The sequence below is a fragment of the Mesoplodon mirus genome (assembly GCF_964341445.2).
Source record: "Mesoplodon mirus genome assembly, chromosome: 2".
Lineage (NCBI taxonomy): Eukaryota > Metazoa > Chordata > Mammalia > Artiodactyla > Ziphiidae > Mesoplodon > Mesoplodon mirus.
Genome location: NC_138977.1, coordinates 41,808,437 through 41,824,181, shown reverse-complemented (window position 1 = coordinate 41,824,181; position 15,745 = coordinate 41,808,437). Strand labels below are relative to the sequence as shown.

Below are 15,745 nucleotides of genomic sequence, written 5' to 3'. Positions count from 1 at the left end.
CTATGTGCAATGACTCCATCAACACAAGGGCAAAATTAGCAAGAGAAATAAATCAGTGAACAAGACTAATGGGAATGAAACATAATTCTTCATATATATAGTGGCATTTACTGCAAGAGAATACTTTTGTTCCTTTGGCCTAATCATATGGAAAATGTTTAAATAAGAAAGACTGTAGTAAAATAATTACTCTGATAAAACTAACATATCCACAATATGGCTACACCACCTTGTGCTCTTTCTGCCACCAGCGTGTTATTCTTACCTTCTGAGGAAGTTTCTGTACTGTTCATCTCTAGTTTGAGCTGTCCTTCTCATTATATTCTGGAATACCTCTCGATCTAGTGCCCATGTTTTAACATTGGTAATAGCTTTAGAAAAAATCAAGAAAATAATAAAATATTGTTTAGCTCTCAGATTAAGAAAACATTCCAACATGTTAATCAATAAATTTTTCAGGTACTCTCATAAAATGATATTTCTTGAACAATGCATTATTTAAGCATGCAAATGGAAGGAAGTAGTGATGTAAAGAGCAGGTAATTTTATAAAATCATTTTTGACTTTGAAATAAATGATGATTTGAAAGTGAGCAGCAAAATATTTCCATTCTAATTATGTTTTGCTTAGGGTGATATTAAAATTAGTTTGCAATCCCTAATTACACACTACATCATCAGGAGGTATTTTAGATTTGTGCTGTGATACAAAAGAAAGCCAGCCAGCCTGTAGCTAATCCAGAAAGTGAATAATTCACAAGCAGATAATTGAAAGTTAAAGATCTCTGCGTGTGAGTCTGTTTTTGTGTCTTTTTATGTTGTTTAGACACTGTTGCTAACGAGAGCCAATATATTTTAAGAATCTCTATGGTTACTTTTACATAAAATATATAAAATCATTTTCAAAGAGATTATGCAAGACAGTTTTTGGGACAACCTTTTCATAGGAAAGACATTAAAATCAAGAATAAAACCTAAAAAGGAAGAAGAGCAGAAGTAGCAGCCCTAAAAAATCTGTATGAAATTATGGTAGTAAGATATTTTTTAAAGGAGTGATGAGAGCCTACAGAAGAGATCAAAATCAAAATCTCTGGTTTACTAAACTTTAGAGTGAATTAGAATTATTTTGACATTCTTGTTAAAAATAGAGATCCCTGGGCCCCATTGTCAGAGATTATTTGGAGTGGAGCCTCAGAATCTGCATTTTTATCAAATACTGCAACAATGCTGACACACATAACCTCGTCCCAAACTCTGAGAAACACCACATCTAAGTAATTCAGAAGAAAACCCGATATTACCAGGAATAAAGTCGATAAAAACAAGAACCCTAAGGAGAAGCAACTGAACTAATCCCAAAAGTCACTCATGAAAACTCTCACTAATTAATTCATATCCTTTTTGATATTTATACACTTTTATTGGTTTAATTAAATTTTCTGGTTTGTAATATGGTCAGAACCTCATGGAGAATAGAAAGCAAACATGCTGGATGAGCCAAAGGCAAATGTCTACATAATAAAAAATTGAAGTGGCAACGATAGAAAATACTGGAATCAATTCTGTTTAAAGCCATATTTTATATACAGGTATCTGACAGAAAGGTCTTTTTAAGCTTGAATCATTTAGACAAGGGCTTCAATATAAATCCTTTTATAAGCATAGCCTTTCTATTAATAAGAGCATATGGGGCACAGTGGGAGACAAAAAGACTCAGGATGCAAGAGTGTCTTAGGTTATCTTTAACGTTGTGTAACAATTTTAAAAATACAGTATTTCATCTCCTGTTACCTTTCACAGAAGCAGTTCTTGTACAGTTGTATAAAATGGCTAGTTCTCCAAACGTCGTCCACATAGGAATGGATGATAGCCATTTCTCCCCTTGGAACACCTCTAGTCGACCCTCTATCAAGTAGAATGTAAGAAAACACAAGTAATCAAAATCCACCTGGATTCCATAAGTTAAAAAAAAATCAGAAGGTATACAAAGCATACAGATAAGATATCTTATGATTTTCATTATAATAAAGTGGTTAAGAATGCAGACTGAGGCCCACTCTCTATTAGCTGATTAGCCTGAAGAGTTACCCACTCTGCCTGGGTTCCTCATCAATAATGGGGATAATATTAATAATATTTACTTCATACAGTGGTGAGAAGTAAGTTACTATAGGTAAGGATCACAGATCCATGGCTAGCACATAGTAGATGCCATGTAAGTGTTAGCTATTGGGAATTCCCTAGCGGTCCAATGATTAGGATTCTGTGCTTCCACTGCAGGCAGGCACAGGTTCTATCCCTGGTCGGGGAACTAACATCCCACATGCTGTGCAGTGCAGCCAAAAAAAACCCCACAAAAAACAAAAACAAACAAACAAAATCCCATATTATTATTATTGTGATTGTTACAAAGTTCTTTCCTGAAGCAGTGGATGGCAAGTGTTTCATTTAAAATTCATTCTACCCCATGAAAAATGTAGCACATGAAACTACTTCTCTTGCACAAGGAATACAACAATCACTGTATGTCTTGAAAACACAGCACAGGTGTTCACACTGGCAGAAGGACTAACTTGTCATAAATGAGAAGTATGCTGGCCCTGGAGTCAGGCCGCCTGGCTCTGACTAGTCTTTGGCCATGTGACCTGGGGTACGTTACTTCACCATGCCTTGCTTGTTGCCTAACCCCTCATTCACTGAAATGCATTAATAAATGAAGTCACTAAGAAGAGAATTAAAAGACAAGCCACAGACTGAGAGGAAATATTTTTGCAAAAGACACATCTGATAAAGAACTGTTTTACAAAATATACAAAGAGCTCTTAAAGCTCATCAGTAAGAAAACAACCTAATTAAAAAATGGCCAGGGTTTCCCTGGTGGCGCAGTGATTGAGAGTCCGCCTGCCGATGCAGGGGACACGGGTTTGTGCCCCAGTCCGGGAGGATCCCACATGCCGCAGAGTGGCTGGGCCCGTGAGCCATGGCCACTGAGCCTGCGCGTCCGGAGCCTGTGCTCCACAGCGGGAGAGGCCACAACAGTGAGAGGCCCGCGTACCACAACAAAAAAAAAAAAAAAAAAAAAAAAAGGCCAAAGACTTTAACAGAGGCTCACCAAAGAAGATATACAGATGGCAAATAAGCATGTGAAAAGATGATCCACATCACATTTATCAGGGAAATGCAAATTAAAACAACGAGATACTACTACACACCTAACAGTATGACCAAAATCTGGAACACTGACAACACCACATGGTGGAGAGGATGTGGAGCAACAGGAACTCTCATTCATTGCTGGTGGGAATGCTAAATGGTACAGCCAATTTGGAACACAGTTTGGTGGTTTCTTACAAAATTAAACATACTCTTACCATACAATCCAGCAATTGTGCTCCTTAGTATTTATCCAAAGGTGCTGAAAACTTAGGTTTACACAAAAACCTGCACACAGATATTTATAGCAGCTTTATTCATAATTGTCAAAACTTGGAAATTACCAAGATGTCCTTCAGTGGGTAAATGGATAAACTGTGATACAACCAGACCATGAAATACTACTCAGTGCTAAAAAGAAATGAGATACTAAGCCATGAAAAGACGTGGAAGAACCTTAAATACATATTTCTAAGTGAAAGAAGCCAATCTGAAAAGGCTAAATACTATATGATTCCAACTATGTAACATTCTGGAAAAGGGAAAACGACAGAGAAAATTAAAAGATTAGTGGTTGCCAGCGGTTGGGGAGGAGATGAATAGGCAGAGCACAGAGGATTTTTAGGGCAGTGGAAATACTCTGCTTGATATTATAACGATGGATATATGTCATTATACACTTGTCGCAACCTAGAGACTGTACAATACCAAGTATGGACGTTGAGTGATTATGACGTGTCAATGTAGGTTCATCCTTGGTTTAAAAAAAACTGTACCTTGCTGGTGAGTGATGCTGATAACAGGAGAGGCTGTGGATGTGGGGAGGCAGGGGTATATGGGAAATCTCTATTCCGCCCTATCAATTTTGCTGTAAACTTAAAACTGCTCTAAAAATTAAAGTCATAAAAAAAGAAAAAGAAGAGTGCTTGACACCAATCTTTGGCTAAGCAGAGTTTGGGGGAAGGGAGAGGCAACTTCCTCACCATGCTTCTGCCCTGGCAATTCTCTCCTCTTTTCCCTTCAAACAAATGCAAATAAAACCTTAGCTAATCAAAAGCATTTGCAAAAATGACCTATATTCTTAGAGGAAGAAAATGGTGGGGTTATTTCTCTTTCCCTTGAAGAACTGGTCTTTCCTCCTCCTAATTCATCACTAAGTAGCTCTGGGTCATCTCTGTCCACCCACTCATTCAATGCATCTGATATGAATACCTATGCTGTGCCAGGAACTAGCCCAGGTGAAAGAGAGACAGGGTAGACAAAACAGAAAAGATATTTATCCTGTTAGAACTTATATTCTAGTAAGAAATAAATTGTTTTGGCTCTGAATCTTATATATTAGTTATGCAATTTAATAATTTCTCATTATAACTAAATTCTATTCCATCAAAACTACTTAGCTTCACTGTTGAGTTAGAATCATGGAACTTTATGCATTTCAAGTTTTTTTCCAATTCGTTATGGCACATGGGACTTGAGCAACACTGAACTATTATATGGAATACCAAAAGTTTAAGCTAAATATGCTTTTACTATTTGCTATTCTTGCTATATTTTATAAAGGGGAGATTTTGAATTAACAAACTAATTTGCTCCATCAATTAAATCACACAATTCAATTTTTAGATAACATCATAATTAATTCAAATAAGAAAGCATCCAATTTTCATTTCCATGTGTGCTATAGCCCTGACTTCAATAACTATATTGATACTGACTTCTGTTCAAACCCTTTTCTCCCCAAGCCTTTCATCAGAGTTGCTGGCAAAGAACAAGATGAGCTGACATGAGTTTCTCATCCTTCCTTGCAGGTTTCCAAATATTGGTTGACTTAATGTCCTATCTTCTCTTGCCAGAATGTTCTAGTGTTGCTAATGTAGAAATGAAAGAGCCAAGAGAAAAGTTGAAAGAGGGGGAAATTGTTCTGGGTCACCTGTCCCTAAAACTTGAAGGCTGGCTAAATTAAGACTGTAATTCACTTCTTGGGGAGAATAATTACTTGAGGATGACTATAGTTTTAAGGCCGTCTACAAAGACGTATGTGGCAAATAATACACTAATAATTATGCAACTGGCATGTTTAAAGAATCAAAATAGAGAAAACAACCTTTTATACACTGTCAATAGATGTGTATTAATTTGTTTGGATAGGCAACTTCTGCTCTACATCTAAGGCCTCAAGGAAACAAGAATCAAAAAAGCATTGCTTACCTTTGTTTCTTAGTTTCTGTGATTCTTTTTACCCCTCTTGCTATACAAGGATTTGTCTAAAGTTGCAGGCCACTTACCAGAATGTAACCTCCCACAGGAATCATGTCTTATTCACCTGTGTCTCTCTCAGAACTCAGCACTGGGCTTTGGCTATAGTTGGCCATCAATAAAAAATTATAAAGTTTATAAAGCATTGCTTAGATCGTCAGGACCTACAGTGCAAAATAAAAGGCCACAGCACATCCCAGGTTACCACTACCTCTGAGCAAGCCAGTTAACTTTTCCCCCTAAAACTCAAAAATTGGGGGCAATTCAGAATTTGACAGGGCATTCAATAACCGTAAGCTCTGTTCAGATGATTTGTTGCTTCTATATCTAAAAAAAAATTGTTGAATTCCAGTATAAGATTTATGTGTTTGATAAGCATTTGAGAAATAAATCCTTTTCCTATCTAACCATTATAATCTACCCAGCATGGAAGCATGTTCAAGGGATCATGTATGGAAGAAGCCATTTAAATGGTTCTAAAAAGACCAGCTTTAACCTTAAGGCATTCCATTTGACTTATCTGTTGGTTAAATGTACCTAAATTGTCTTTTGAAATCATTGGTATATAATGAAAATATTTTACAAAGTCACAAAAATAATTGTTTTCTTTTCCATGGTACAACAATGTAAAAAGGTCAACACAAGCAGCAGTGTTTTGAATGCTCTGAAACACCTTCTTGCGTATGTTGAGTGAGTGGCATTGTGATTAAAAGTATGGACTCTCTAATAAGATTGTTTACATTTGCATTCTACCTCCACCACTAATGAGCTGTGTGGCCTTGGGTAAGTCACTTAACCTCTCTGTGACACAGTCCACATAGTAACATGAAGATAGTAGCACTTGCCTAACAGAGTCAGTGAGTTGAAATGAGATCTTTCTATTAAGTTCTCAGTAGGATGCTGGACATATAGAAAGCATTCTGTAAATATTAAGTATTAGCAACATGACAATTAGATCAACAAGGTTACTATTTCATGAGCTCAATCTGTTATGTTTTCTACAAACAGAGCAACCAATTTTGCATTTTTATAAATGTTTGCAAAAAATCATTAAACTATAGGCAAATATTTATTATATGGTGACTGGAAAAATCTGTGAAGCCCACCTGCCAGTACAAAGATATGGTTTCCTGGTTCTCCTTGCTTAATAATGTAACTCCCTTGCTGGTAGTTTCTCCCATACATGCATTCCACCATGTCTTTGATCTGCTGAGGATCCAGTCTCTTCAGAAATTGATTTTTATTAAGGGCATCTGTAATGAGCTTCTTCTCACTGGTATAATGGAAAGAAGATGTTAGTTACAATTAGTGAAAACTATGATTTGCTGTTTAGAGTCACTTCATATTTATTCTTGATATTACTACCTAAGTATTTACAACTTTTCCAGCAAGGAAAAAATTTTTTTCTAGCCCCACCAACACCTGACCCTTAGAACTACCATACTTTACTTGGAAATCCTTTGAAAACATTTTTGAATATTTTTTTCTGGTAATCATTATTAAATCTATTTTATCATCACTCCTAATTGTCATCATCACAAAGGTAGCATCCTTCAAGGTCCCTAGATGCAATACTAATGGACATATGATTTTCAGATGGGAAGCAGGTCTGGTTGGTAGGTAGAAGGTGTATCTAAGGGACTATAACACAGTATTCATTCACTGATGTATACACGCGTGCCTAATTTCTATGGTGCTAGTCATTCTATATCTTATTTAATCCTCACTACTATCCTGTGAGATGATTATTCCGACTTTATAGATAAGTAGACTAAAAGCTAAGAAGCAACTTATTCTCCCCTAGGATTTAAGTCTAAGTCTGTGAGTCTGAAGTCTGTGCTGCTTCCATTCCATCTGTTGCTTCTTCTGAGCTGGAGAAGTCAGCTCCCTTGGGACTCATAAGGTTTGATCAGACATAGCAGGTGATGGTGATAGTTCAGGTTTGCCTATGTTTTGACTCTTAGTATGTCTAGACTAGACAGAACCTACGTTTCCAACCTCCCAGCCTATTCACTCCCCAAATCACAAGCCCACTTGTTGGTAATCCTAGAACACTCCAGTTTCTTTTGGAAAAGAAGTAGCTCAAAATAATTGCCTAATTTGCATCAACTTAAATTTCTAATGTTCTAATTAGCATACTTTATATGTAGATATCATAGAATTACGAGCTGGAAGAAAAGTTGCCTAAGTCAGAATCTTTGCACAATACATTTGCTTTCACTAAAATTCAGTGTGATTCTTTTAAAATATGGGTATTTTCCTGTATTTTTCATTCAAACTCTCTCCCATACATAGCTTTGTTGTTTAAAAACTTGTGATCTTTTCTGCACAGAAAGTGTTCAAGGGAATTCCCTGGTGGTCCAGTGGTTAGGATTCAGGACTCAGCGCTTTCACTGTTGGGGTCTGGGTTCGACCTCTGGTCGGGGAACTAAGATCCCACAAGCCAGGTGGTGCGGCTAAATTAAAAAATAATAAGAAGAAGAAAGTTCTCAAACACAAGGTAAAAATTCATGGAATTACATACTTTATGATCCTATCTATCAAATCATTAGGCTTCATGAAGGAAACAGAACAAAGTCTTGTACAGAAATTCCTTCTTCCCTACTCCATCAACCTCAGAGCCATCTGAACTCTCTGGGTTCCTTGAGAATTTCCTTCCTCCTTCATCTAATCTATCACTATGTCTTGTCAATTCTCTTTGCAAAATATCACTGTTATCCATTTTAGTTTCCATTTTCAAGGGTCACCACATCCAAGAAAAAATCTTAGGTCTGGATAATTTTAACAGCTTCCTTTTTGGTTTTTCAGCTTCCACCTCTTCCCCCTGCAGTCCATCCTATACCACACTATCAGATTCACATTGGTAAATTCATCTTGACTTCACCCTGATCTCATTCTTCCTTCATCCACTAAAACCAACAATTCATTCAATTAAGATACACCGAAAAAATACTTTTGCAAGATATTCTCCTCAAGGGTAGAACTGTGAACAATATCATAAAAGTTCCAGATTTCACAAGTCTTTCATGCTAGTGTAACATTCCAGCAAGAGTTTCCTCAATGCCCACATAATCCAATTTCCCAAAATATGTTCCAAGAATCACTGTTCCTTTATAATCAAAAGTTTGCTGAGTTTAAACAATTTTGGAAATTCAGCACGCACAGTTTAAAGGTTCAAAGAAATCTTGCAGGAAACAAATCTGTTTAAACCAATGTTTCCCAAACCTCAGTGTCTCCTTTATTTATTTTTATTTTTTGGCTTAACTTCTATTAACATTCCATGGAAGTATTATCAAAACCCTTTTGCCACAGAAGACAATCAACTTCCCACAATCTGGTATTCCCCATTTCCCACCATATGCCTCCACTCTATCCATCTAACACTTACTCCCTAACACAAATCCTTTGTTACAGATAGACTGGTCTCCTCATTGTCTCCTATGCTTGCCAGCTTTACCTTCAGGCTTGGCACATGTTTTCTCCTTGAATTTAGCTTCTTCTCCCCTCAACCTACCCAAACATTAGACATCTACCAAGAAACCCCTTATGACCTACTCAACCCTGCCTGGATACTGTAGCTCACACAGTCCTTCTGTTCTACCCTAAACTCCTAGAGTACTTGTTTTCATATCCATCCAACTCACCAAATTTATCAAGCAAATACTTAAGACATAAAAATTAGTAAAGCATGGCCCATAGCCTCAAAGAGTTCCCAGATCCTCTTAATTTAGTTTAGTCCATAAACACATTGTAATATTCTATTAGAAAAGAGTTCTTGGTACTTCCCTGGTGGCATAGTGGTTAAGAATCCACCTGCCAGTGCAGGGGACACGGGTTTGAGCCCTGGTCTGGGAAGATCCCACATGCCGTGGAACAACTAAGCCCATGCACCACAACTACTGAGCCTGCACTTAGAGCCCGTGAGCCACAACTACTGAGCCCACATGCCACAACTACTGAAGCCCGCATGCCTAGAGTCTCTCTGCAACAATAGAAGTCACCACAATGAGAAGCCCGCACACCACAACGACACTCACCACAACTAGAGAAAAGCCCGTGTGCAGCAATGAAGACCCAACTCAGCCAAATAAGTAAATAAATAAATTTATAACAAAAAAAGAAAGAAAGAAAGAAAAGAGTTCTCTCTATGAGGTTTTCTCCAAACTAAATCATAAATACTTAGAGGAGTGGGTCTTGTCTGGAATTTTCTGTTTACAAAGCCGCACACAGCAGTGATTAAGAGTATGAAGTTTGCAACTTCTCCTATAACTATGATATAGGCCAGCTATTATAAGCACAACTCTCCCTGTTCACACAAAACAAGTATAAAAGTTGATTAAAATCTATATTTACAAATCTGTTTGACAGCATTGGAGACCTATCAACTTAGCAACAGCTTGATGAATGATGATCAGCAAGAGAACATGAATTTGACATTCACCTCTGCTTTTTCCTTCAAGGCATTTATTGATTTGTAGGCAGCATTAAGCAGAGTTTTGGCAGTCTCAAAGGGTTGGGAAGACACAAGTCAGTGTTCAAGACACACCATGAAAGAAGATCCTGGTAAACACTCAGAATTTCAGATGGGACATCTAAAGGGCTGTAAACTAGAAGTAAAGACTAACAAAAAACAGGCAAAAAGAGCCCCAAACCAACTTTGAAACTATTCCTATTTTGGCTAAAATTATTTGCCCCTACCTAACTGCCTGTGAGAAACAAAGATGAATGTTTTCTGTAGGCTGTTCACAAAATCTAGGACTCAAATTTTCTCTATGATTTTTCCATAAGCAGAATCTGGCATGATATCAAAATCTACCAGGCATACCAGGAGAAAAGATCAAATGACTGAAGACCAAAAGAAAAAAAAAATAGAAACAGACCCACAGTAGATTAAAAAAATTGTATGTATCAAGCACAAACTTTAGTACAACTATAATAGGTTTAAGAAGATCAAAGATAAAATGGAAAATGTCAACAGAGAACATGAACCTTTTTAAAAATCAAGTAGATATTCTAGAATTGAAACATACAATATCTGAAGCTTGGACCTCAATAGATGGGTTTAATATCTGATAAGACACAGCTGAAAATGATTACAAACTGAATATGGGCAGGTAGAATATATCCAGATAGAAGACTGGAGAAGATCTAGGATAGAAAATAGAACAATAAAAACAAAAACAAAACAAAACACAGGAGACATATATGGCATGATAGAGAAGTTGAGCATATATATAATCTGGACCCCCAAAGAAAGGGAAAAAATTGTCCTGAAACAATACATGAAGGTATCATATTCAAGAATTTTCTTAAATCAATGAAAATATATCAAGCCATAGTCAATAAACTCCAAACAAAATATATACATTAAAAAATATTTAGTCCCATCATAGTCAAATTCTTGGAAACCAAATACAAAAAGAAAAATCTATGAAGCAGCTGGAGAAAACAGACATATTACCTTCAAACGACCAACAACAGGACTGACTTACTCTTCAACAGAAATAATGGAAACCAGAAGACAGTGGAATATCTTCAAAGTGCTTCAGAGTGCCTATTCCAATATCTTTACCCAGTGAAAACAGCCTTCAAAAATGAGAGCAAAATGAATATATTTTCAAAATGTTATTCCGTTGGCAACAGACTTAAACAGAGAAGGAAAGTGATCCTGGATGGAAGCTAGTAGATGTTAGAAGAAAGAAAGAATGGGAAAAGTAAATATGTGGGTGACTAAAGGAAACTCATCTTTCTAAAAGAGTAATAATAATACCTTGTAGAGTTTGAAATATGTGATAAACAAAATGTATGAAAACAAACAGCCAAAACTGCATGGTCAGTAAATGGAGTTAGTTAACATAATTTAAAAGCACTAATCTATATTGGAAATTGAACAAGTTAGGGATGCATGTTACAATTTAGGGTAACCCCTACAAGATTAGACATAGAATGTTTAACTAGAAAAGAAAATGGAATAATAATATGTACTTAATTAATTCAAGAAAATGGAAAGAAAATAGAGAAAAAGAAACCAAAGAAATGAAACAAATAAGAAACAAGTAGTAAGATGTTAACGTTAAACCCAAATATTTTGTATTTACATTAAATATAAATGTAATAAATACCCCAATTAAAAGACCAGATTGTCAGACTGATAAAATAAATAAATAAAAAAGAAAATACCAAGTATATGTTGCTTATAAGAGGTATGCCTTAAAGATAATGATATAGAAAAGTTCAAAGTAAAAAGGCAGAAAAAGATATACTATGCAAACACCAATTACAGGCATATCTCAGAGATATTTTGGGTTCAGTTCCAGATCCCAACAGTACAGCAAATATTATAATAAAGTGAGTCACACAAATTTTTTGGTTTCTCAGGTTATGTTTACACTATACTGTAGACTATTAAGTGTGCAATAGCATTATGTCTAAAAAGCAATGTACACACCTTAATTAAAAAATACTTTTTTGCTAAAAAATGCTAACCATCGTCTGAGCCTTCAGCAAGTCATAGTAGTAACATCGAAGATCACTGATCACAGATCACCATAACAAATACAGTAAAAATGGAAAATGTTTAAAATATTGTGAGAATTACAAAAACATGACACAAAGACATGAAGTGAGAAATGCTGTCAAAAAAATGGGGTGCCTATAGATCTGCTGGACACAGGGTTACCACAAACCTTCAATTTGTAAAAAATGCAATATCTTAAAGTGCAGTAAAGTGAAGCACAACAAAACAAGGTATGCCTGTAGAAAGAAAAATTTCCTTGATACAGGAAAGTAGGCTTTAAAGAAAGACATTATTTCTAGAAATGAAGAGGAATATTTTATATTGATATGTTCAGGAAAATACATATATTCTAAATGTGTATCCATCTAGTTAGATACCATCAACTTGACAAAAAAATAACTGACAAAATTAAAAGAAGAAATAGACAAATCCACAATCACTTTGAGAGATTTAAAACATCTCTCTAAGAAATAATAGAATAAGCAGACAAAAATTAGTTAGAAGATAGAAGATCTAAACTCTTGATTATCAAACTTTACTTAATCTCTTGACCTAATAGCTATTTTAAAGGTTGTATTCAACCAATTCGGAATACACATTCTTTTCAAGTACACGTGGAACCTTCACGAAAACTGACCTTATGGGGACTGTAAATCAAACCTAACAAATTTCACAGGATTGCATAATACAGAGTATATTCTTTGAAAACAATAGAAGCTAAAAATTTAAGCTAGAAATCAATAAAAAATCAGTAACAAAAATAATCAGAAAATCCTCAAATGTTTGAGAACTGAGTAATATATTTCTGAACAGGTCATTGATCAAAGAAAGATTAAATCATAGGGAAGTCATATAATATTTTGAAATAAATGATAAAAATGTGATTATCAAAACTTGTGGGATGCAGTTAAATCAATACTAAGAGGAAAACTTACAGTATTAAATAGATACATCACAAAAGAAAACAGATTAAAAATGAATGACTAAGTGTCTATCTCAAAGAGCTAGAAAAAGAAAAGCAATTGAGCTCAAAAAAGGGAAAAGGAAATAACAAAATAGAAACAGATAACACAGAAAGAAAAAAAGTACAATGAAGAGGATCAAGAGAGCCCAAAATAGGTTATTTGAAGAGTCAAATAGAACTGAAAAATTCATGGCAAATGGGGGGCGGTGGGGAGAAAGGATAATTACCAGTGTTGGAAATGAGGAAAGGGACATCACTATAGATATTATAGATAGGAAAAATGAGTGGACAGTATGAATAACTATTTTAAAAATTTAGATTAAATGAAAATTTCCTAGAAAAATATGCATACCAAATCTTATATAAGAAAAAAATAGAAAATCGGATTAGCAATACAGAAATAAAAAATAAAAACTATCCCACAAAGAAAATTCTAGACCCAGGTGACATTACCATTAAGTTTTCCAGACATTTAAGGAAAAAATTATTAATCTTACATAATCTTTTCCAGAAAATAGAAAAAAGAAAATTTCCCAACTTATTTTATAGTGTCAGAATAGCCTAATAACAAAAACCCATATTACAAGAAAGAAAAATTAAAGGTTAATATTCCTAATGAAGATAGGTACAAAAGTCAAAAACAAACAAGTCTAGACCAGATTGAAAATTAATGTAATTAACCACATGAAAAGAATAAAGGAGAAAAATACATAGCAAAATCTTACTGTATGAGGAAAAAGTATTTGATAAAATTAAACACCTGTATATGAGTTTTAAATTTAAAAAAAAACCACTTAGTTAATTAGAAATAGAAGGGAATTTCCTTAATCTGATAAAAAATCTATAAAACAAAACAAAAACAGAAAGTATCATATCACATATGTCATATTGAAAGCTTTCCTCCAGATATCAGAAATGGGACACTTCAATTCCACCCTGAATAAAAAGTCTGAGCAAACTTAATAAATTGATAAAAAAAGAAACAAAAGGGAAAAAATATATCAAGGATATAAACACAGTAAAAGAAGAAATAAAATTGTCATTCTTTCCAAAAGACATGGTTATGTAAATTGAAAACTCAAAAGAATGGACAGGGTAAAATCATCAAAATTAATAGGTGATTTCAATAATCTCACTGGATTCAAGGTCAGTAAACAAACTCAATCGCATTTCTATATCTCAGTATCAAAGTGAAAACGCTAATTTTTAAATGACATCATTTTAAAAAGATCAAAAATATCAACTATATAAGATTATATACAACAAAAATGTGTAAAATCTCTACAAACAATATGACAAAATATTAAGAGAAATGAAAGAATAGCTAAATGGAGGCATATAGCAGAGTCATGAATGAGAAGACAATTTTTTAATGATGTCAATTCTATTCAAATTGATCAGGTTCAATGAAATCTCAATCGACATTCTAAAAAATTTTTTATGAAAATTGACAAGCTAATTCTAAAATTCTTACAATCATAAGAAGGCCCAAGAATAGCCATCACAACATTGAAGAACAATAACAAAACTAGAAGACTTAAGGTAATGGATATCAAGAATTATGATCGGGAATTCCCCGGCAGTCCAGTGGTTAGGACTCTGCGCTTTCACTGCCGAGGGCCTGGGTTCAATTCCTGGTTGGGGAACTAAGATCCCACAAGCTGCACGGCGTGGCCAAAAAAAAAAAAAATACTATTAATCAAAATAATTGAGAGACTATACTCTTTGCACAATGAGGCACAAAAAAGACCTTTGGACCTGAATAGAAAGAACTAAAACCCACCTAAACATATATAGATACTTGATTTATGACAACGGTTGTACTACAGAGCTACAGAGGGAAAGCAGACATCAATGGAAAACACATAAATTAAAAAGTGTTCACCCTGTTAATTATCAAGGAAAAGAAAGTCAAAACCACAATGCGATACCACAACGTAAACATACCCACCAGAATGGCGAAAATGAAAAAGACTGACAGTGCTAAATGCTGGTGAGGATGGAAAGTAGCAATACTCATACACTGTTGGTGGGGGGTATATATTTGTCCAGCCATTTTGGAAAACTATTTGGCAATCTATATTAAATGTGAACTTAGGGACTCCCTGGTGGCACAGTGGTTGGGAATCCACCTGCCAATGCAGGGGACATGGGTTCAATCCCTGGTCTGGGAAGATCCCACATGCCATGGAGCAACTTAAGCCCGTGTGTCCCAACTATTGAGCCTGTGCTCTACAGCCCGCAAGCCACAACTACTGAGGCCACGTGCCACAACTACCGAAGCCCACGTGCATAGAGGCCGTGCTCCACAACAAGAGAAGCCACCGCAATGAGAAGCCCACTCACCATAACAAAGAGTAGCCCCCACTCGCCGCAACTAGAGAAAGCCCGTGCGCAGCAACGAAGACCCCATGCAGCCAAAAATAAATAAATAAAAAACAAATAAATTTATAAAACCAAAATGTGAACTTAGATAAAATGTACCACCCAGCAATTCCATTCCTAGTTATATACCTATCATAAATCATATATAAATCAAAAGTGCAAAAATGTTCATGGCAGCATTACTCAAAATTGCTAAACACCAGAATCAACCAAATGTCCATCAACAGTAGAACTGATAAGTTGTAGCGTAATCACAACAAACACTATAGAGCAACGATAATTAATGAACCATCGCCACACACAATATCATAAATGACTCTCACTATATAAACTAAAGGAGCCAGAGTCCGTAGAGTCCATACTCTATAATTCCACTAACATAAGGTTCAAAAATAGGCATAGTAATCTATGAAAATACTAGTGCAGATGGTGGCTACCTTCGAAGTAGATCATGGATAGGGATTGGAA

At 35.3% G+C, this 15,745-nt stretch overlaps 1 protein-coding gene across 2 annotated transcripts in view; it reads right to left on the bottom strand.

Annotated features, from left to right (window-relative positions):
- PRKG2 (protein kinase cGMP-dependent 2) overlaps positions 1-15,745 on the bottom strand; it is a gene marked incomplete at its 5' end in the record, with an annotated part of 87,514 nt that overhangs the window by 58,467 nt on the left and 13,302 nt on the right. For both annotated transcript variants that reach the window (XM_082644497.1, XM_082644496.1), the window contains 3 exons: positions 266-371; positions 1,791-1,904; positions 6,518-6,684. In XM_082644497.1, the coding sequence (XP_082500623.1) occupies positions 266-371; positions 1,791-1,904; positions 6,518-6,684 (387 nt within the window). The remainder of the gene's footprint in view (positions 1-265; positions 372-1,790; positions 1,905-6,517; positions 6,685-15,745) is intronic.